The sequence below is a fragment of the Xylocopa sonorina genome, chromosome 11 (assembly GCF_050948175.1).
Source record: "Xylocopa sonorina isolate GNS202 chromosome 11, iyXylSono1_principal, whole genome shotgun sequence".
Taxonomy (NCBI): Eukaryota; Metazoa; Arthropoda; class Insecta; order Hymenoptera; family Apidae; genus Xylocopa; species Xylocopa sonorina.
Window position 1 is genome coordinate 1,338,544 of NC_135203.1, and position 23,753 is coordinate 1,362,296.

At 42.5% G+C, this 23,753-nt stretch overlaps 1 protein-coding gene across 1 annotated transcript; it reads right to left on the reverse strand.

Moving 5' to 3' along the window:
* Positions 1-1,174: 1,174 nt before the first annotated feature.
* Dmrt99b (doublesex-Mab related 99B) lies at positions 1,175-19,669 on the reverse strand. The gene is made up of 7 exons (XM_076903906.1): positions 19,563-19,669; positions 17,457-18,183; positions 15,688-16,039; positions 3,538-3,660; positions 2,977-3,251; positions 2,569-2,899; positions 1,175-1,604 (listed from the first exon to the last, which is right to left on the reverse strand). The coding sequence occupies exons 2-7, from the start codon at positions 17,724-17,726 to the stop codon at positions 1,279-1,281; spliced, it is 1,677 nt and encodes a 558-aa protein (XP_076760021.1). The 5' UTR covers positions 17,727-18,183; positions 19,563-19,669; the 3' UTR covers positions 1,175-1,278.
* Between the last annotated feature and the right edge of the window lie 4,084 nt (positions 19,670-23,753).

Consider the following 23,753-nt stretch of genomic DNA (forward strand, 5'->3'; position numbering starts at 1 on the left):
ATCTTTTTGCTCTTTTCATTTATTTATTTAATTTTTCCACTTATACGCTGTAACTTCTTCATTGAAACATAACATAACTCCGTGACAGTATTTCCGCTTAATTGCAATGGATGATTAGGCGAAAGCGATTCACGCGTATTTACAGGTCCACTTATCGTTTTTTATCATGACGGTACAATTTTGCTTTTTTTTCCTCTTTTTTCGTATACTACCTACACACATACTTCGTTAACTCGCATTATCTACACATGTATAAAGATATATCGTTACAACGTCGGAACGACGTAGTTTAATCTGTTCTTTCCTTTTAATACGTTCACAGGACACCACGTTGAAGGAAATGGGTTAGCACGAATTGTATATTCAGCGAATTACTGGCCACTTTGTTTTGGAAATCTTTCGTAGATATCGATGAACATTTCCACGTACTTCGAGCGGTAATTCTCTAATGGTTTTGGAGCACCAGGACAGCGCGCGATGGAAAGGATCTAGGGAAATTGCTCTCCGTAATTCACACGCTAGGAAACAGCGAACATCTTCTACTTTCGCCAGTTTCGTTTAGTTTCTCGTAAACAACTTGGATTTCTTTTTGAGTAATATCATTTGTGTGTCGCATGTTTCCATTAGATTTTTTCAGACGAAAAACACATTTTCGAAGATTACTACTTCTCCCCTCGTAACCTTCGTTAGGTGATTAGATTTGTAAAAGCAGTTGGAAGTAATGAGAGCCCCAACTTGTTCGTATCATCCAAAGTTCAAAAAATCCTCCCAGTATCTCAACCATCTAACACAATCCATTGTTTTACTTGTTTTCTATCATTCTACGTTGTTCTCCCAATAATATCTTTTACCTGTTTCACACATCCACGTTCTTATATTTCAACAGTTCTTTAACAATCCTCCCATTCCATCCAAATATCCCTCTACATTCTTTAACAGTTCGTCAATATCCACTATTTCCCCACTATTTCCACCAATTTCCCTGTATTTTAACAGCTCCACAGTATCCATGAAATGTTTCTTTAAAAAATCACAATCTCCCTTCCTCGAGCACATCAATCTTCTTGAAAAGCTCCAAATTTCGCAGCCATCGCAGCGACCTTGAACGATCCTTTCGGTCATCGTAAAAGCACCCTTCTTGATCATTGACATCCCCCCTCCCCTCTCTGTGTGATCCCCTGGTCCTATAGCGGCATTTCCTCGTCCGTAGTCCCTCCCTCTCCCGTCGTCGTTAGGCTATTGCAGGTAAGACCAGGTGGCGGCCTGCACGTCGTCCGGTCACTCGGAGTAGCTGGTCTTGTCGCTGGCGTCGTCGGGACTGGTCTCCCGATAGGCGTCGCCTGTCCCGTTCGCGTGCAGACTCTGATTGGGCGGCTTGATCACCGTGGGCAGGTAGCCGGTGCCCGCGTAAGGCGCAGCCAGGAATCTGTGCCTGGTCGACGGGATGGGAGTGGTGCAGTACGCGGCGCGGCTCGCGTACGCCGCCGAGACCGAGGCGGACGCGGCCGCGGCCGACGCCAACGCGCCCGCCAGCGGCGAAAACGCCGACTTCGGCTGGAGACTGTCCTCGCAGACCAACACCTCCATGGCGGACACCACGTCGCCTGCGATACATACACCTTGCCAGTTTCCCTTCTTTCCCTTATTGGAGCCCCTTTTATTTTAGGTGGGCTTAACCTGTTAACTGGCGAAGGGGAGTAAGGCGTTAACTTGTCAGATGGATCATCAACATTTTTCGCATTTATCTGGGATTATTCGTTGTTCTCCAAGCATTTGTTTATCGATTAAAAGATGATCCAGTTAACAGGTTAAAGTGGATAGATGAATATACTGGCTGGGTAAAAGATTTTTGTAAAGATTCTACACGTTCCGCGGCCACGTGTGAAGAAAAGAAATTTCTCTCTAACCATTGTAATATAATTTCTGGTTTGCGCACGGAACGTGTCAAGCGACAAGGGGAATGTGTTGAGTTTAACGGAGCAAGACCAAAAATAGCAAGGGTGGCAGATATACAACACACTTAATCGACAATATCACGCTACGAATCTTAAAATTATTCGATCGCAGAAAATAATGCTAAATTGATTGTAATTTTATTGGGAAATTAAGATTCAAGTATCAACCCCTTCAACGATAACTAATTTCCAATAAGTCAGCAAAATTTACGTTTAACAATCCACCGCAATTAATCCATCGTCCACAGCAGAAACACGATAAAAGTATTTCGTCCTCCGAATCAACTACTTACCTACCCAAATGCAATACAATAGAAATCCTGGTCAAATCTTCTTCTATTCTAGCGACCGTCTGAACTGTTTGATAGATTCCAAGAACACACGCATTCCCCTTAAACCCAATCCCAAAAGGTATCACAAATCTCGCGACCGAAGGGGTTGAAACTCGGCCACGAGTTGAAATGGAAACTCGAGAACGGCCAAGATGGATCCCCTCGAATCGTCTCGGGGCCACGTATCCCCACGGCGATTTCTCGGTACAGTGGACTGGCCAACAGACGGATCAAGTTCTGCCCGCGAATAAAGGCCGCGGATATCGGATTGCAGGGCCTACCTTTGCACCGGTGCAACAGAGCCTCGACGTCCGCGCGGCGTCTTCCGGGAAACACCCGTAGTAGAACGTCCACGGGCGACCGTTGCTGCTGTTGTTGTTGTTGCTGTTGTTGTTGTTGTTGTTGTTGTTGTTGCTGTTGCTGCTGCTGTTGTAACTGGAGGCTACAGGTTTGTTGGATGTTCTGCATCTGCATCTGCATCTGGATTTCGCGCGGCTCTGGTATGTGATGGTGGTGCTGATGCTGGTACAGCGCTGGAGAACAGTAAAGGGAACTCGCTGCTGGACCGTACAGAGGAGCGTAAGGCGGAAAATGCACCGCAGTTGCTGCAGCCTGGAACAGAGAGTACGCTTTCTAGATTGTTTTTTAAATTAAACAATTTCAAACCGTTTGAAACAATAAAAAATTACCGCTAAAGAAGGTAGCGGAGGACTGGGTCTGGGCTGTACCAGGTCGACCGGTTGAAGAGTTTGCTGGGTCTGCTGTGGACTTCCGGTTTTGCGGAGGCTCAGATTCTCTGGCGCCGGCGTGTCCTCCCTTTGCGGGGTTAGTGCTGGCGTCAATGGCGGTGTATGCGTCGGGCTCTGAGAACCCGGTTCCGGACTTCCTTCCTCGGAGTCGTTTAGGCTATTCGACCGCTTTCGCGTTGTTTCGTTCTCCGCCATTCCGAGCGACGTCGGAACTCCTATTACAAACGGAGCAACATACTAAACAACTTCTATATATTACTTAAACACATATTTTTATATTATCATCTATTAGAATTTCGTGATTTTATCAGACTTCATCCGCGTTTGCAATTTATTAAAGGATACTTGTTTAATTACTGAAATACTACAACTGTAAACGATAATTACGCAAATTTATTTAGTTAAAAATACAATAGTTTGGTATTGTTACTTGAGGATCGTTTATAACGATTTCACGGGATAGGATTTTAATCGAAAATTCGAGATGACACGGTGTCTTACTCAATGGACGGTCAGCAAGAAGTTCTCCGCCGGAGTCGGAGTCACGGTCGTCTTCGTTACCCGTGTCGCTCGTGGAAAGCATTGTTCCTGTAGTGCTCTCAGAGATTCTCGACCTCTTTGTGCCTGGAACAAAACAGGGCGTATCGTTCGCTAGCGAAATAAAAAAAAAACGGAAAGAAAAGAAAAGAAAAGAAAAAGCGCGTATTAATACGCACAATACCTATGAAATTCTCCACTGAACAAACACTTTACATTGTTCCACGACGCACGCCGAATTGACTCTTACGGATCCTTGACACCCTTGAAAAAACGTTGTGCATCTTTTATTGTAAGCCCCGCGCGTATTTACCACCCGCTGACATCCGCTTCGAACCGTTTCGACCAATCGCCCATCGTGTAACGATTTACTAGTTATGACAAGTAATGCGTTCACCAAATAATTGTTGAAATTTTACCAGTGTGAAAGGTATTAACAACAATTTACTTTCATTACAAACATTCTCGCTAAAGAACGTTATTATCCGTACGCTAATTAATAATATGTTCGCATATATCAAATTTATCACTCGATAGCGATTGATATAAAAAGCCCTAAATATTAAAACGTATTACGATGTAATGAAAACATCGAACACCGTGGAAAAATAAAATCGAATTTAAAGGCATTCAAACTGAATTACCCTTCTGGAAAAAAATAAGAGAGCAACAGCAAAGTAACAGCTAGCAGCAATTAAGTTAAACAGTAGAACACACTCGATATAGTTGCTCAGGGTGAGCAAGCCGCAGGGTTCGGAGAGCCACTCGAAGCAACCTTGTTATCGAAAGCGTGCGCGTCAAGAATTAACTCGCGGAATAGCAGCGGGGGGAAGTAAAAAAGAGATGGGGAGAGGGAGGGGGGCGGGGGTGGCTGGTCGAAACGCCAGGCTGGAAGCTACATTTCCTCGCCCTATATATTACTCCCTTCCACTCTGCACCCCGTTCGTGGTTCTTAGCTCGCTCCCTCTCCGTCTCGCTAATAAACGGCCGGTTAAACTTTTTAACGAGCGGTCAGCCGCAGCAGACTTTCTTCAACGGGCAACGCACCCTCTGTGGAATTCTTTCACGCATTGACGAGGACTCAATGGCCGTGCACGTGCATACACCCCCGCTTTCGTTATAACGGCACTCTTGCGGCGGGTATTATATAGTTTCGAAGGGTTCAGCGGTATGAGAAGTCTGTCTCGTAATTGTTTGAAAGAAGATTGAAGATCGATGATCCTTTCTTTGGTATACGGAAGACACCAAGCTACTTAAACATTTATGGTTCCCTTGTTGATGGAATATTTGAATTAGATTAGGTTCTGGAATTACAAAATTCAAATTAAGGGCAGTTAAATGATCCTCGAGTGTGTATTGAAGCACAAAATGGAAACATGCGTAACGGAGGCATTTTAAGGTAACGTATGATACATATTTAATTAAAAATAGAGCGAAGATGTGTAAAGTAAAGTGCAAGTAAAGTGTATTACACAACGATACAACTAATTGTGTAAGGAATCCTTCCTCAGCAGTTTAACAGGTTCTGTTATTTATATTAAATTTAGCTAAGTTATGAAAACAACTGCTTTCTCATTCACGAGGGAAATCGAAAGAAAAAGGGAAAGTGAGATCACGGGGGAGAGGGCGTGTTTTTCGTAAATCTCTCGACGGAAGTTACTGTGGAATCCGACGGTGATAATTTGAGGTGAACGGAACAGAAGTGGGCTCGAATTACCAGGGAACTATTAATGAAACAAGGATTAAAAGAAAGGAGCTGGCCGACGAGAGAACAGATGGGTTCATCGAGCGTCGCTGAATGGAAAGAATCGCTGCCTTTTCGCTATTCACGCGGGGTAGTTGTCTGCGATGGTGGTTTTAAAGGTTCCCGATCGGTAGAATGTTTCTCGGTAAACCTACGCCTGTGAGAAACTTCTCCGAGGGGAACTGTGTACTTTTTCCAAGCGAATTCTTTGATTCAGTTATTTCACGTAATAATTGAATTAAAAGTAAATATTAATCAAATTTCGAGCAAGTTGTTAAAGAGTATAGTTATTGATACTAGCTATTTAACATTAATACTTTTTAACATTAAATATTACAGTAGCTGTATTTAATATTTGTAAATATTTTACAAGTATCTGTGCTGAGATAAATATAAAATATAATTTCTATAAAACTGGAGGAAAAAAGCGATTGGAAAACCCTGTCATATAATAATAATAATAATAATAATAATAATAATAATAATAATAATAATAATAATAATAATAGTTTCCAATAATATTTTAAGATTTTCCAGTAACGAGGGTCCGTGACGACTGTGGCGTAAAAAATAAACGAGTTGAACAGCAGTTTCTCGTTTCCGTCGAACTCAGTCGATCTCATAGAAATACAAGTTTCGAGCGGTCTGGTAACGATGGATCGAAGAGATTCGAAAGAACTAAGACTGACCGCGTTGAAATCTCCGCCAAGTTCCTTCTATATGTAAGTATATACTTAGGTACTCTTCAACTATGTCAACATGTACGAGCAAATTGAAGTACGACAGAACACTGCAGGGTAATTTATCCTAACAAATTTACTATACGTTTAACCTCTCTTGGAAGTCGTTTAAAGTAAGCAGAAATGTGCATGAATACGGATATAACGGTTAAAAAATATAGCTTTAAGAGACTATAAAAACCAGCAAGAACAAATTAAGAACATAGTTATAGAACATATCGTTCACCCAAAGTACTTTTAATGAAAACATTGGAACATAATGGATTGGACAGAAAAGAAAGAAATACGAGAAAATTATGCATGTCAAACAAAAATGTTTCTATTAATTAACAGGGATCAAACTTTTCAAGATTAAAATATATAAAGTAATAACTTAGAAGGAAGAAGTGAATACTGAAATAAATTTCGAAAAAAGATCGTGAAAATGGTTTCCTAGAAATTTTGTCGTTAAGCTTCTCCCGGATCGAATCTTCAATTCACGCTTTTCTATTGATCGAGGAGGATCGTGATCTCTGCCGTGAATTCCGGGGCTGTTGAAAATGTATTAATGACGATCGGCGTCGTCAGGGGAAAGGAATGCAATATCGCGCGGGTTGGTGTTAATGTAGCCGCTGCCGGTGCGACCAATAGAAAATTCCACGCGAAACCAGAAGCATTTCCCCGCGTGGCTTCATGAACGTTATGGTCGGGCATATTATGAGACAGTTATTAAAATATCATTCTTTGTCGGTGACTGTTCGGTCTCGAGTCGGAATCGTCGCTCCGGCTCGACGCCACCTCGTGTATCCTCTGCAAAGTATCTGGCATAATGAAGTGCACGTTTGTCGCGTCCTTGATACGGAGGGAAATTGCGTTGCAGGAGGGGTGAAAGGGAGGCTCGAATGGTTAGCGTGGAATCCAGCTCGATTACTTGAGGGTGACGGGTGTAAATCAACGACGATGTTCGACTGATCGTTCTGGTTGATGCGACCGATTTAATATTGTATCAACGGGGATTACGAATCTGGATGTGGAATTATGTCGACTATTATTTACTACTTTTTCTGTTTTCAGTCTAATTTCTAAGTCCAACTTGTGTTTAGAATTTGATTTATAGTTTCGATACTATAGTTTAAATATGACCGAAATTACTATTAAATAAGAGAAGAAGGAAAGAGAAAGTTTTGTGCTCACACATTCCTTTAAATCTCCCCAACCGAACGAATCGCTAGCGGAACAGATTATCCAGGTATAAACTCGCTAAGCCCTGACGATTGCAATCAATGGTGCAAGGGAAAGGTGTGAAAACGGAGACTATCGCGATAGGTAACGCCCAAAAAAAGCGACGACAGCGCAAGCAAAGAAGAACAAGAAAAAGGAAAAGGACAAGAGTAGAGAGAAAGAAAAGGGAACACAGTATCGTGAGCTGGAATCTGTTCAAATTTCGTCCACCAACCCCGTATCAATGGTTGTCTTGTATTTCGAGAAGGGTGCGTGTAATTTATTGTAATCTCTCCTCTGTCGGGTGCACACGAGCGAGATATCTAACTTCTCCAACTCTGTGTGTCTACCATCGCCAAGGTGTAACGTGTCCGACGTACCGGTGCGCTTTGAGACGGGAGGAAGTTAATAAAACTCGTTCCGACATCGAACCGAGAACTCCGACCCCTCTGTAATGCCAGGGAATTTATTATGAATTCAGACACGAATGGAATACATCTTTTCTATTTGAGGCGGTGTATACGTTGGATATGATACGTATCGGGAAAGAAAATGGCGCAGAAGCGTTCTCAAAACTTAAATTTCAATTAGTAGGAAAACAATTTATTCTGATTGGACCAGAACGTTATGATCTTAGAATTAAAATGTGTGTAAATATAGATATAGAATTTGAATGTCCATCGACGCGATGGATTACGACGTTTAAAGCACGAAAAGTCATCTCGGCTGTAATTACTAAATACGGATTCGCGTGCACGTACATTCTTAGAACGGATATACCGAGATTAATTAAACGCGCCAGGCGAATATGTAGGTACAAGTCCGCGGGCACTCTTGACCGATGACAAGACGCACTCTCGAAGCAGATACACGCGGCTCCGGAGCTTGTGAGCATACGGTCGCGTTGTTGTAGGTCTACGCCCTAACCCGAGCCGCGGCGTATCACCGTACGGTGGAGACAGACGCGGACAATGGAATCATGCGAGGACAATGCCGAATAATTTAGAATGGCATATAGATATCGGGAGCTTCCGGCCTACGGCGGCGCTGCATAATAGAGAATAGGAGTAATAGGACACAGGCTGCAGGGCAACTGTGGAGGACACGAAACATCCCTATAAATTAGGCTTAGGCCGAGCCGACGGCGACGACGACACACAAACCCTCCTCGGATACAAGCATTTCTTATTGGATTCCAGAACGCGGAGAATGAACTCGTAATCAAATTGTAGACGATGACACTTTATTATGCGCCGTGCAATGTCGTTCGAATGGCGACAACAACGATGATGTTTTTTTTTATCCATTTCTTTTTCAACGATAAATCATTAGAGGAACCTGCAAATATGCTTCAAGCAGCGTATTTTTTCAGAAAACTTGCGATGTCATACAACGGAGGGGCAACAGAAACGGAAAAAAGGGAAAACGATGACACAGCATTATTGTATATTCCTGGCGAGCGGAGAAAAAGGGGTTGCTTGAGGAATTCACGCAATAAATAACCCTTCGAGGCGTTACAGTTATCACCCGCAGAGTTGGTTAGCCATATAACCCTACGAGGTCACGGACTTCGAAGCCTTCGGTTTCTGTACACCCCCCAGATAATACGAGGGTCGTAGAAGGCACCCACTATGAATTATCATTTCCTATTGTTCGGAAGATCGTAAAATAACCGGCTGTTCGCGACTTCGGTGGCACAGTGCTTTGTCCTTTCTCACTGTTCGTTTCAGTGAGTTACACCGCGAGATATGGCGGACTCGTCGATGGTTGGAACTAACGTTGAGGATTTCGTGTAAAGAAAGTGAATGAGAAACCTACAGGTTTGGTAATTAGAAATGATTAGTTAAGCCTTAGATAATTTCTATTATTACTTCATATTCGTAATTTATGTTTCTTTCAGCTTCTGAGTGGAATATGAAGCATCTACTGACTTAATATTACAGTAATTTAACCCCTCAAGTTATAAATAGGTAACGTAATAATGTTAAAAGAGTAAAATCTGTTAGCATTCAAAACGAAAAAATCGCAAAACAATGTTATCGTACAAAACCTCCGAGTTTATTTCAAACATCCGTACCAAAGCTTTGTCGAAATGAATAGTCACCATCATATTGCAAAAACAAAATTCCTCTCGTTCCCTGCCAGCAGACCTATCTCTGTTAAATTCACTGAACCGTAAAAAAAACTACGTCGACGCACAAACGTCTGGTTCATAATCACGTCCCGCGTGAATTCGAGTCCAGAGACGTCCATTCACTCTAAACGATCGAGGCCACAGGCGGTAGCGCCAATGGTACGTAGTAAAATTCAGCACTCATTTCTTCCTTCTTACACTCGTGAAAAGGGAGAGAGAGAGAGAGAGAGAGAAAGAGGGATAGAGATCGGGAAGAAAGAGGGGGTGATTCTAAACGCGGGAAAACATTCCAGGCCCGATCACCGTGAGATTAATTAATCGGATGCGACGGAGTCGTGTGAAAAACTGGCGGCGTCGGCCTCGAAATATTCCAGTTACGAGGGCCCCGGGAGGCAATGCAGCGTGCACGCGTACCGCGCTGGAAGAACGAGCGACGAACGAGTGAAAAGGACTCTCATTATTACGTATCGATACGCCCGGAAAATAGCAGCGACCGGCGATCCGTGCAGCCACAACGCGAAAAATGACGCGGTGAAATCGACGCTCCTCGAAGGCGGCGGGAAGAAAGACAAGTATTGAGAGCGTGAGGAAAGCGGGCTGAGACAAAAACGATGGCGAGGAGGGAAGGAGAAAAAGGAGAAGAAGGGAACTGGTGGGTGTAGAATACGATGGTAGGAAATAAGTAAGGGAGGGTGAGTGAATTAGGGTTGAGGAAGAAAGATAAAATGGCTTTTCTCAGAGAAATTATAATAGGTGCTGGCAGTGGAGGGGAAGGGGGTGGCGGTGGGGGTGGGGAGGGGGTTTGGTCAGTTTCGAAAGAGACGTAAGAGGCGAGGTAAATAAGAAGGTTGGAACGGTTTTGCGATGGGTCGCTGAAAAATAGGAGAAATATTTGGAAGTAATGCGATAAGAGAAGATAACGAAAGTTATGGATATTGCGAACCTCTTTTCGAGACAAAAGAAGGTATTTAAGTAGAAGTGTGTAAAACCAACAAAAATGTCGGGACGAAGTAGCTGGATACCACGGAAACGTACAAACATTATACAGAACAGGAACAGAAAAGGACAAATAATCGGAAGGAAGTAGAAACCTCCGGAAGAACATGGAACGATGGTGGAACGTACGACGAGGCGGAGAAGGGAAAGTTCTTGACGCAACGCCGTCGGCAGGCGACACAGCGAGCAACAGCCCGATCAGTCATTAAATCGCCGCGATTCCCTTTTGTTTCCACGCTAGCATGTGTGAGCGTTGGTTTATCCGTCCGTGTGTTGCACCGATGAAAGGGGTGAAAATCGAGGTAGGTGAGCGAGAATAAGACACGTACCTACATATATCCCGTCTCCCTTTCTCATTCACGCTGGCTTCGATAGTTATAGGGGTGGTTAAAGAGGTCGTGACAAACCATCGAGAGAAAAACAGAGACAGAAGGAAAGATCGAGAAGAGAGGGCGGTAGCCAAGGGGAAAGAGTGGGGTGGGGATGTAGGGGTGAGAGACACAAAAAGAGAGAGGGAGGAGAAAGGGAGAACGGTGGAGAGCGATCGGGCGTAACGTTTTTAATTGTTTCGCGCCCAGCCGCCTTTTGTTTCAGCGTTTATGCCTCGTAAACGGTTGCTGAACGTCAACAGGGCCACGGGAGAGGGTACGACTTCGACCTCTGATTCTCTTTTCACTTCCTCTCGTTCAACCTACCTACCTCCCACACCACCCACGGTTACCGACCCGTTTTCCGCCATCTCGCGCCTTGTCACACTCCTCTTACCACACCGCAACCCCCCATGGAAAACCGACCGCGAGGAACTCGCATCGTTCTGCCTCTTTTTTTATGCCCACTGCAACGAATTTCTTATTTCGATATGTTCAGTCTTCAAGCTTTTTACTTTCCCATTTCAGTTTGCTATTTTCTGGGATCGTACTTGAACTGTCTGTGGCTTTAGCTGGATACAAAATGAACAAGAACGATCTGTGAATACGATTAAGAAATATACACAGTTTTTGCTCCCATACAAATTAATTTAATAACAAACCACATAAAGAAATATTAAACTCGCTAAACACTTGATATCTTTACATCACAGGTTAGATTTCCATGAAAGCTGTCGGCTTCTTGACGATCGGACATTCGCGAAAAAAGGCAAAAGGTTAACAAAGAAGCGGGGCAGGAAACGGAATCGAAGTGTTTTATATTCATTCTCGATGGTTTCTTCCGGCCACACCAAGCTTGCGGATCGCTTTCCGCTTTTAATTTAAAAATGTTATCCGAAAGCCCACAACCCCCTTCTTCCATCTCCCATTTTTCTCTTTTCTTTTATCGAAGAAAGGAAAAGCAGCAGCAGCGTGGGTAATCAAACATATACTTCACTATTGCAAAGGCTTCTTCTTTCCTCTGTTACATCCGATCTCCCGCTGAAAAACAGTTATGCGAGCCGTACGCCTTTAATTAACTCGAAAGGTATCGCTCATCGCGATCTCTCCATAATTGTCCACGTTTCTAAAGAAGAATCGAATCGAGATGGATCTTAAACGATGTAAAATGAAAGAACCGTAAAAAATGAAAGAACGAAACGATTACTCCAGTTTTACTGAGCTTAAACGTTTCTTTACGGTCTTCTTGTTGAAATAAAAGTTTGATCTAGAAGAAGTTGAAAAGATCGTAGAGCGAAGGTGCGAAGGATTATGTATGGAATGCGACGATTTTGAAGAAAGCCTGCCGTGATTAAGAGCACGGATCCTTCGTGATCACGTCTCGCTGATAGAGAAGAAGAACGCTGGCAGAAGTTTTGTTCAAACACACTTAGAAACGTGCTCCCACGGCGGCGTTGCACATGTACGTGCATTCGTAGGACCGGCTACACCTATGCAAATAGGTGGCAATAGTCCGGGACGGGCTCTTCTGTTCCGCGAAGCCGTGCTGACTCTTTGCAAACAATGTTACCAGGCACGTCTCCTAACATAAGTAGCCGGCCTCGCGTGGATTTCAACTCCTTCGTAGTGATGAGCCTTCGCAATACATATTCGTGCCGCGTTGCGATTCTTTCCTCGAGTGGGCAAACTCGTTGCCGGGGTCCCATACCAACTGCAAATATCTTAGCTTATAGCATTCTGAACATTTCGAGCTTTACTGTTATTTTTTACTTTTATTCTTTTCAACATTTTGGAAAACTTTTGTTTAAATTTCATGAAATTTTATGCGGTTATTGTCAACGTAATAACTTATTAAAGATAAGGATTTTGTTAGAACAACATCTAATAAGTTTTGCCAAAACAACTATTTCTTATGCATATCAATACTGTCGAATCGCAAAGCTTGTAATACATTAAACATGTAAATGATTTCTTACGTGATACTCATTTAAGTAACACGCCTTCCTAATTTTAATTTGCGGAAGGACTTTCAATAAACTTCAACATCTCCACCCACCAGAATTCAACCCCCATTCTAGCAATCTTCCGAACATAATCTCGAACATTGTCTTTGCAACAGATGCCCTCTTTGCTTTGACCAGCGAACGGTGATACGAAGATTCCAAAAAGTTTCTACAGCTTCGCAGCAGAAGACCCTTTCAGCTCTCGGCTGCTCAACACGATATTATCAGGCCGCACCAGCAGAAGAAGAAGTCGTGGGGGAAGCATGGCAGAGAACGGTGCCGAGGGCAAGCCTGCACGGTCGAGTGAAATAATTTCCTGGTGTCCTCCGCAGCCACGAAAGAGGAAGAACGGAAGCGAACTGGTCTTTCACAAAGTTTCTTGGACACTCGAAGAAGCTTCTACTGTGAGAAACTGCCGGATAATGGTCCCCGGGGTAGACGGAGAAGAGACCAAGTGATCCTTCGGGATAAAGGGTGTACCGCACACGCACACATAAAAGGACGTTCTTCCGTTCGCGTGTGCACGAATCTTACTACAAAGCCATATCGTCCATACCTACGAGGAATCCTGCCGGAAAGACCAGATCCTTCGGGTTCTCCTTTTCCAAGTAATCGCTCTGCGCGAGCTCCATCGTAACTCAGTTACGTACGATGCCTCTTTGATACGAATGAAATCTGCATGTTAGCCAAAGTGCCCTCAAATTGTGCGCGGAGACTTCGATAATATGGTATCTCTGAGCTTAAACGTTTCCTTCGATTAAAGAGGCAAGAATTCTTTTGCCGAGGTTTGTTTGAAGAGAATTTGAAGCTAAGTTGGGTAACTAAAATGTTCTTGATCGATGTTATCGACTTCTCAGGGTTCGTTTATCATTTGAACATAAATGGCAATGATACAATTTTCTGTACCTTTGCAACAATTTTGTCCTATCATGAGCTCAAAATCTATTATCCAGCCTAGAATAGAACAACGGTATCTTATTTAGAAGATGTATACAATACCGTATCATCATCAAAACCCACTTCAGATCTCGATGAGGACGAGAGTGAAAGTATACGAGCCCTCTTGTGACAACCTCAGGATCTTCGACCTGGCAAGAATACAGGAGACCATCGAATAAGCCAACCAGTCGAGAATCCCCCGCAGTGGTATGCACTGGCCCGAGAAATTCAATTACGGTTAAACTTCTCGACTAAAGACGCGCCTCGTCTGTACACACTACTGTAAGCACTCTGTTTCGAAGATCGAACCGGAGGAGACATCCTGTATGTATTCGCGACCCTTCTCCACCTTCTGTAGAGAGCAACGGAGGGATTTTCTGTGTCAGCCACGCGAACAACAGAAGCGTAGGTGTAATTGAAACCGAGCAAAATCGAAGTTTCCATCTCCCTTGCTGGTTCTTGTAAAGTCAAGCGAGATGAGAAAAAACGATCGCGAGAAGTGATTCCTTCGTCCGATGCAAAGATACTAGACGATGTCGCCAGAGAGCTATGTAGGTCCACTGAGTTATTGCTTTCTCTACTCCACTGTTTGCGAAGAACTTTTCGAAAGGAAGCATTTTTGGATAAATAAATTAAAAATAAAGAAATAAAACTAGTTTTCATGCAAAAATGAATTAAAACTGTACAATAGTTACTTCCCTACCCTCTCACATCAAATGACATTTATTCGAAAAATTATTTTGTTTCATAATGTTGAATGTATTCAAAGGACTACTAATGATAAGTTTCGAGGTCAGAATTGTGGTTTAAATATGATTAAGAGAGTTATTGTGGTATATAGATTAATTCATTCGTGTCACGTTTATTGCAATTCTATTGTACAAGTGTTCGTTAACGAGACATTCTTTAAGAAATGAACGGTTAAATCAACGAAATAGTGCAACTAATTTTGAACAGAACAAACGTATGACACCAAAAATCCAGAATATTTCTACATATTTTACTATTATTCCTTTAATAAGTGTTTCTAAGCCTTCATAAGATGAGTCTTCAGTTTTTCAAAATATGAACCATAGGAAAAAGTTTTTAAATGATTCTGAAACACTCAAGACCAACAATGCACGCACTGATGCACTTTTGCAATCAATGTATTTTCCATGATTCCCTAAAACTGCGATACGAGCAACAAAAATGTGGCACGCGACCAAGAGCAAAACATGCGAGAGAGAAAGAGAGAGATAGAGAGCGCATGCGTTTAGCACGCTTGAGTTGCGTACGAGTACCCATTAGGAACGTGCGTGAACATACGCTGCTAAATAGGGCAAGTGGCCAGAGACCATAATGTTAAGTAAATAATGGCCAAACTCCTGGCCCCTTATTATACCACTCAAAGCTAAAGTCTCGTACTCGTTAGTGGCGGCTTTTTCTTCATTTCTCTCTCTCTCTCTCTCCCTCTCTCTCTCTCTCTCTCTCTCTCTCTCTCTCTCTTTCTCTCTATAATTCTCGTTGCTCAGGACCCTTCGTTTCTTTCTCGAGACTTCTTTCTCTCCTTGCTACCTCATTCTCACCCTTCATAAGTACACACGTATGTTATTCACCTTCCTATAAGAACGAAGAGTGCATAGCACTCTATCCCGGCTCTGGTAGCCTGGCGAACGCGCCGCGTGCCCGAATTCAATGATGACCCACCTGTTTGATGAGTTTATTAATAATTTAAATATACAACACATATTACTAAACCTGAATAAAATGAAGTCTTTTGAAACAAATCTTCGCAACTCAATTCATCATACTAATCTCCAATGTCTTACAAACAAACCTAAATGACCCAAATTTGAGGGCCAAAGATTGCAATCAGATGCATTTCATAAACACAACACTATAAAACTAAAAATAAACTAAATATATATATATATATATATATATATATATATATATATATATATATATATATATATATATATATATTTAGATTGCTGCAATTCCTCACCTACTATTCCTCCCACGATCGACTCCTGCTTTTCGATCTTAGGCTGCCGATACTCGTCCTGCGGAAGCCTCTTACGCTGTAGTAGGCCACAATCGGGTTGCTGGTGCTGGAGTTGCGTCTGAATGTGTGCTGCAGCGGCCGCGGCCGCGGCTGCCGCCGCCGCCGGAATCGCCAGGCCGGCTGGACTTGCTACGTGAGCCGGGTGCGGAGGCGGGCTACCAGCTGGCGTGGTAGCACTCGCAGCGCTAGGCAGCACGGGGGCGGTGGTGCAGCTGCCAGTATTGTACTGCAGTTGTAGGCCTAACTCGCGGGCCTCACTCTCCTCTTGAGCCTGCTGCCTCCGTAACGCGACCTACGAAACGTTTCCACGTCAATTCAGACTCGGAATTGCGGACATGTAAAAGACGCTATTGAAAGTATCGGTAATGTAACTCAACGAATGTATCTACCGCTTACGCATCTACGCAACATTTAAGGATTCCTATTTTTCATTCAAAACAGTAATTTTATATCTGATTTTGTGAGCTAGATAATTGAACAATATACGTAATTTATTTACAGGATGTTGATATACGACCTTATAGTTACTTCGTTAATATTCGATAATGCCGCTTAAAAGGAGAGAATGTTTTAATCTTGTATACGATTGCAGAGATTCTAACTATTTTTTTCGCGAGATTACTATTTACTCAAATAGAACGTTTAAAAAGTTAATAAATTCTCAAACTAAAAATGAAAAATGTAATCAATGTTTTTGATGATTTCTTTGACTCCTATGTGATCTCAATACCAATCATCCTGATGCGGTTGTGGAAATACTAATACCGGTATCGAGATAACTTAATAAGAGGGTACGAGGATCAGCAGTTCAAAACCTCAAGTGGGTTTAGCGTTACGATCCACTACATAGGGATCAAAATATGTACTTATAGATGTACCCTTATACGTGCAAAGCTTTATTCATAACTCGTTGAAAAAATATAATAATATTAAGAGTCTGAAAATTGAACTAAGAATATGATTAGCTGTACTAACCCAGAAGAAAAAAAGAGCTTTAATCCTGTAGTGAAAACTAATTGTAGTAAGGATATCTCCATACTGTATATGCACGTTTCACTTTCTCTGTTCGTGTTAAAAAGCACGTAAAACAATGAGAGAATAAAGACCCCAGTGTTAATTCTAATTGAATCAGTTCACACTTTCTTGATTCATTACGCGAAGTCATGGAAAAAGAAACAGCACCCTTTAGCTCACCCCAAGGTAAAATGCTTTTATAGTATGCGCTGCAAGTATCTCTTAATTTTTACGAATGAAAATATTACTAACAGTTAATTAGCATACTCCAGAACTGTTATTCTTCTATTACGACTATTTCTAAATACCGATTACTTGAAAATTGTCAATTAACCATACTCCTATTATCTATCAAAACGTTGTTCTGATCACTATACTATAATTACAATACTGTTTTATATTTATATAAAACAATAACTGTTGGTTATTTTTGTTCAATTACTTTAATAGGTATTAGTTAAGTCTGGCCATATAAGGTAAGGGATTTTTAGAAAATTTTATACCAATCTATCTTACAAGGTATTTTCTTTGATATTTACTGTTCTCGTTGCAATATACATGAATATTTGTGACCATATCGAGTTTCCGAAAATTAAATTTCGAGATTCCGATTACTCGGAATCTCTCGTAAAAACCCATTTCGTTAATACCCTTTTTCTTATTGAATCAACATTTTTGCGTAAGCGACATTTTACCTGGGCAGCCATGACCCGTTGTCTCTCAGCGATCAGGGTACATTTCGCACACACGCAATCCCGCCAACGACAGTACCGTTTGTGACCCTTCAACGCGGAAACGACGCCGTGGTTACGGCATCTCGCGCACTTTGGTGTCCTTTGGTATCTCTCGGCACTGGCACGAAGGAAGAACGCGGCTGGTAGCACGTGATGTTGCTGCTGTTGCTGCTGATGTTGCATCAATTGACCTACGTCGACACCAAGGCCCACACCCCGCGGCAACGACATTGTTCCAGCGGACGATTAACAATAGAAAAGAACGAAACGAAAAATCCGAGTGGTCACTGTGTAAGCGGACGATAAAATCAACGAAGGTCACAGATCGGCAAGCATCGTCATCGAACGCATAATAGAAAAGCCTGATCACCGAGAATAGTCATTTTCTCTGGTTGAGCATAAAGCCCAGTGTACACTACCACGCGACGTTATCATTCTATCACCGCCGCAACGAAATCGTTCACTACCGAGTGTTTGTCATAATCATCAGTGTATAACCCACAATCGCATCATGACCATTCTTTTTCTCTGTCTATTCTCGGATGTTTCCACGACGCTGTTTACGCGCACACTATGTCAGATATATCTCGAAGGTCCTGGCTGCATCAGTGGCTCGCACTGAATCGTTAGTCCATAAGAGGGGGCCATAGAATAGTGCGGTAAACCATAGTCACACGGGATCTTCTTACTTCAACCGAAGAAATCACATTTAACGCTGTTCGGTAGAAACTCTTGAACCGGCATACCATACAACGAACGACCAAGCGAGACGAACGAGAAAGTGAGAAGGTCAGACGGATGTATGCGAGAAAGAAGGAGGGAATATGTAGGAGGTGGCGACGAATACGGTGAATAGAGAAAGCTTCTACTGCTAGACACGCGCACGCGCCCACACTTCCGAAAGATCGTCGGGAGAGAACAGCGGCGGCACCACCGCTCGTACGGGTGTCGGGGTACGAAATGCGGAATCGCCCCGACTACTCTCGTAGTACTCTCTCTCGCTCTTTGGCATTGTCAACAATTGCAGCATCCCGGGAGAGTCGATTCAGGTAGCGTAGAGGGACAGAGAAACGGCGGCAGCAGTAGTGTTGGCAGCAAAGAGGGAACCGAAGGCGGACGGTTAAGAAGGTGGGGGTTAAACTGCCGCGAAGGAGGGGTGGATAGAACTTATAGGGAGGGGGGTTTGGAGTGTCAAGGGACCAGGGGGGCGGGGAGGGCGAGCGGGTAGGAAGAGCGGGCAAAGAAGGATAGCGGTTGCGGGGGAGAGGGAGAAGAAATGAGAATTAGATAGAGATGGAAGCGAAAAGTGCGGAAGAAAAATGTGGAAGAAGGTGGAAAAATGAACGGGGAGTAGGTACGGAGATGGATCGCACCGATACGAAAAGAAACGAACGAACGCGAAAGAGACCGACTACGCACGAAGAGAAACGTGATAGAGTAGGGCGATATGACTACGGTAGAGAAATGAAAGGAGAGAGTGAGGAGAGAGAAGAAATTTATCGGGGAGGGATAGGGCAGAAACTAACAGCCCCTCCACAGTTGCGCGAAATAAAACACTGTGCCACAGTGTTCCACCCCAGGGCTTCGGCCAAACGCAAAGCCGCGCTTAGGCACCGGCCACGCCCGCGCACCTATCCGATTGGCCGAACACGCTGTTCCACCAAGATGTTAAGAGTTTATATCTGGTTGGGGTGAAAGGGGGACATACCTAACCACGTACCCACCTACCTACTCACCCTCGATAAACTATGCGTACAGACGCGCGCGTAACAGACGTGTGTATTTTCTATCGTGCTGGTGGAGGCAAAACGCGCGGCCAAACACATTACTCTTTTATTTAAAACCCGTTTCAACGTAAAATACAATGCGAGCGATGCTCAGACGTTTCTCTCTCTACGCTCCGCCTTTTGTTTCGACGGGACTTGTGTTTTTAACCATACACGCCTTCTCCGTCCTCTCCGAAGAAGGAACACACATATCCTTTCTTTCTTTCGTTCCCTCGTTGTTCCTTACCTTTTTTATTTTTCATCTTTTAAGCTTTTTTTTTGCCTTTTCTCTTTTCTTTACCTCGATACGCTCGGTCACGGTTGCTTGCTGGATTGACCGTCTCTTTTCCGCCTTTATATTTCCATTTTTTTTTCCTCCGCTTCTTTTTTCAGATCCATCGAGTCCCACTCTCTGTAAACCGCACGAGCACACCAACGTCATAGCGACGAGCCTTTCTTGAATCATATTCTACAATGAGGTTTCAATGGGGGAAGCCCTATTGTCGTTCACCAATGGCGACCGATTTTATAGTGATCTAATGTACAGATGTTATTTACCCTGCAATGAGAACGGGATAAAAGCATTCTATGTATTAAGCATTCTATGATTTGGATCCTGTGTGTGTCTCTACTTACCTACCTACTCCTGCCTGTCTATCGGGTCACGTACAATAATACACGTACCACAATGGCACTATTACGTTTGACTGAGTCAGGCGAATGAAAATAGCTACTTATACATATACATGTATATAACTTTCACGGAACTAGTAGTTATTTACATTTAAATAATGGGTTATCATAATATGTAACTGGTTGACATCGAAATTTGTAACCATATAAGAAGCTATTATGTTTTAAATCAATTTAGTTTTTCTCACAATATCTTCCCATATATCCATACATGTACTGCACGTATATCTATGTACAGATAAATTGTATAAACGTATCTACTTATCTAGATTTACTTACAAGTGATATCGTATCATTGGCAAAACGGAAAATTATATAGCAAAATGAAAGTAGTGCGTTTGACTGTTCTCTCCAATGAATTGCACGTTTCAACGCGTTACGAACCGATTAATCCGCGCTCGTGCGTCATTAGTGAGCACAAAATGATGGTTTGAGCAACATTAAAAAGCACGCACGCGAAACGGTATTCGTCGACGCTGTCGATCTACAACGACACGGACCATTTTTTACTCTGGCATATCAGCCACTCAAAACGTACATACGCGCCGATGGATAAATCAATAAACCAATAGCTATGGTAATGCACACCTGCTTTTTAAAGTATCAGGCAGCCCCTCCACGTTCCCGTTTACGGGATCTATACAGTTTAAAACCAAACAGGATTTTCCACTTCCCTGGATTATTACAAATTGGCCCCTCTAAAAACATCATCGATATAAGGTAATAAATTAATATTTAATAACAATGAATCTTAAATTATTTAATATTCAGTAAAGCGTTAGTAACTTATCTAAACATTCTCAGGTGCCTCAAGATGAAGAAAAGAAGTTCTTTCAATGATTCTCCCACGGCTCTTATCCTGGTATTTAGAATCTTCCCAAATACACCCGACTTATTGCTCGTAGCAGGTATCAAGCTTAAAAACGTATATCTGTATCTACAGTGTATCTACATCTACACCAGTTTTCCCCTTCGGCTATTCACATTAGGGAACTCACGAGATCAAGATTAAGATCGCCTCTGTATCGAGTTACAATGTTTGTCAACATCACGCAGATCGACAACGCCACAGAAACAACTGATTAAATCGCTTTCGATCAGATAGCAGAGATTATAAGCCCACGTTCGCTACATCACACAGTAGAAAGGAACAGGTATATAACAATCGATCATGGTCTCTGATGTCTATCTGCGTAGGTGAATGGTTTCCTGACCTTTAGACGACAAAACGAACACGGAAGTTGCATTTTTGTAATTCCCTGCGATCGCTACGAAAATTTTCGTTGAATTGAAATTGTACGTTTCGTCGATCATCTTGGATTCGGTGCGACGTGGAAAATGTTACTACGACGAATCCTAATCAGGTTTGAAAGAAAAAGAAAAACAAATTCCGTAAGAAACGCTTACGATGAAAGGTAAGAAACCGGGATTGAAGGAAAACGTAAGCTCTCGGTTTTCTTCAGTGAACGAGTTCACGTTCGCGTTGAAGACAGATGAAGAGAGGTAGACAGATAGAATGGTGTCGGATCGAGAGCGGCAGTATGCAGAGGCATATATTTCGACAGACTCATAGGTAGTGGTGGCATTCACCGCGGTACCGTCACCGGATGAAGCTACGGTCTCGCCGCGATCTACCGCGCCAGTGAAATACCGTATGACTTTTTGACGTGCTTTTAACAGATTGAATTGAAAATGGCTTCCACGGTGCCGATATATCTGCGAGGCCACATCCATACCCTGAAAACCGCGGTGCGAACGGACGAACGGGAGAGACGAGATATATAATCTTTTTTGCTCTCTCTCTCTCTCTCTCTCTCTCTCTCTCTCTCTCTCTCTCTCTCCCTCTCTCTCTCCCTCTCTTTTCCCTTTACTCTTTACCTCGTTTCTCTCAGTTTTACACCTCGCTGCAACTTTTTCTCTCTTTCTTTACCGCCTTCCTCTCCGCTCCGTCCCTCTCTCTCAGCCATTTTCATCTTTCGCGAAACGGTTTTCCTCGTTTCTCATCCTCTGAGTTTCCCCTGAACCCGCCCCTGGTTCTCTCCCTTAAATTTTTGCACATTTGCTGATGCGGCACATTGCAAGCTGCGCCGGCGGAAACGGCGACGACGAGTAGGACTGGACCTCTGGTCACTCGAATCACGGCTGGACCGGAAGGGAGAAGGGCGAAGGACCGCGTAAAAATAATGTCCTGGCTCATTTTTTAAAACCACCGACCACAGAGGGCAGGGGCCAGAACTGCGAGCGAGCCGAGATCTAGGGTGGAGAGAGAAAGATAGAAAAAGATGGAGGGAAAAAAAGAAAAATAAACGTGACGGACCGTGGATATAGGCACCGGCGATATTACGGGGGTGCAATAGCACAGACCAACCGACGCAGGATGAAACGGTCAAAGCTAAAAAGCTCTCTCTGCCGAAACGGGCTATATATTATCTGCAACCCTTCAAACACAGAACACACAGAGATCCATACATAACCCATGTGCGTATGCTCCTCTACGTGCCGTTTCTCTGCCCAGGAATCCGGCTGCGTGCAACCGCAAGTATTATACGTCGGTTTCCAGCATACTGCCCACGCATTACAATGGATAAATAAGGTGTATGTATATGTTTCACTCTTTAGGCTTGGACGATTTTGTAACATCTCGAGAAATATTTTGCTCTAAACCTTGAAAGCTCTGTTATAGGACCGTAATCACTGTATAATAAACTTTACCGTACAAAACGTATCTAATAATTTATTTTTAGATAATTCGAATTTTGGGAATAATAGCAGAGTCATTAAACTGATTTAAAAAATTATTGTGGAAGATATGGTACTATTCCAAAATCTTTCAATTGTTACTCCATAAATTTTTACAAAAGATCTCTCGTGCATAAGTTAAATTGTTCAAGGTATCTATTATTATCTAATACTATCTAATACATTATTTGCGTAGTTACAAAAATATATTCCAATGACATAATTTTCAATAATAATAAAGTTTAGTCTAAATACAATCTAATAGCTATCTAATGTAATCAAGTGCATAAGTGCATAGGCTCAAACGAGTCCATGCATATGATGAAACATGTATCAACAGGGTATACTTGAAGAGGGTGAAAATGGGCGTGGCTGGTAGCCCTAGGTGAGACAGTGTCGACCAATGCGACGACATTACGCGATATGGTAACAGTTGCAAACGCAAGCGCCGTCAGTGTGGCTGCTGCGAGCTGGCGATAGGTTGATACGTAAGGGTGTTTCGTGTATAGGCGCAGACTCGAACATTGGAAACAGTATCCAGAAGGTTACGCCTGCCGTTCGCAAGCGTCCAGATTGGTTACACATCTACCATCTCAAAGAAAGATTAATTTCCGAATTCCAGAATAGGAAAATTTCAAAATTTCATAAAGTACTACCTATAAATTGGTAGTTTAGTTTCCTTTTTACTATTTTGTTGTCTTAAGAGCCCTAAATCAGGTATACCTTGTTATCATTTTATATTTAAATAATATTATACGTTCTATTACGTTTAAATAAGATTATGTTCTGTTATATTTAAAATGGGAAAAAATATATAATAATATGTTTTGTTTTTTATGCATCATAATTTAAATTTTGTATACAGTACACACATTATAAAAAAAAAATAAATTTAATTAAAAAATTAATGTTACTTTTATTTAATCCTAAGTATTGTACTGAGACTAAAAATATGGATTTTTTTATACTCTACCATCTAATTTATAATAATTTATATAGTTTACATTGTTTCGAAGAAAGCCCATGTAAACATCACGTAGACAACACGTCCACAACTCAC

What these genes read in the sequence shown, in the direction of transcription:
- Dmrt99b (XM_076903906.1), bottom strand. Translation starts at nt 17,726, where the DNA reads ATGTCGTTGCCGCGGGGTGTGGGCCTTGGTGTCGACGTAGGTCAATTG. An exon ending in AACGGGTCATGGCTGCCCAG is followed by an intron (nt 16,040 to 17,456) that starts GTAAAATGTCGC and finishes AACGTTTCGTAG; the next exon opens with GTCGCGTTACGGAGGCAGCA. An exon ending in TCTGTTGCACCGGTGCAAAG is followed by an intron (nt 1,605 to 2,568) that starts GTAGGCCCTGCA and finishes TATGTATCGCAG; the next exon opens with GCGACGTGGTGTCCGCCATG.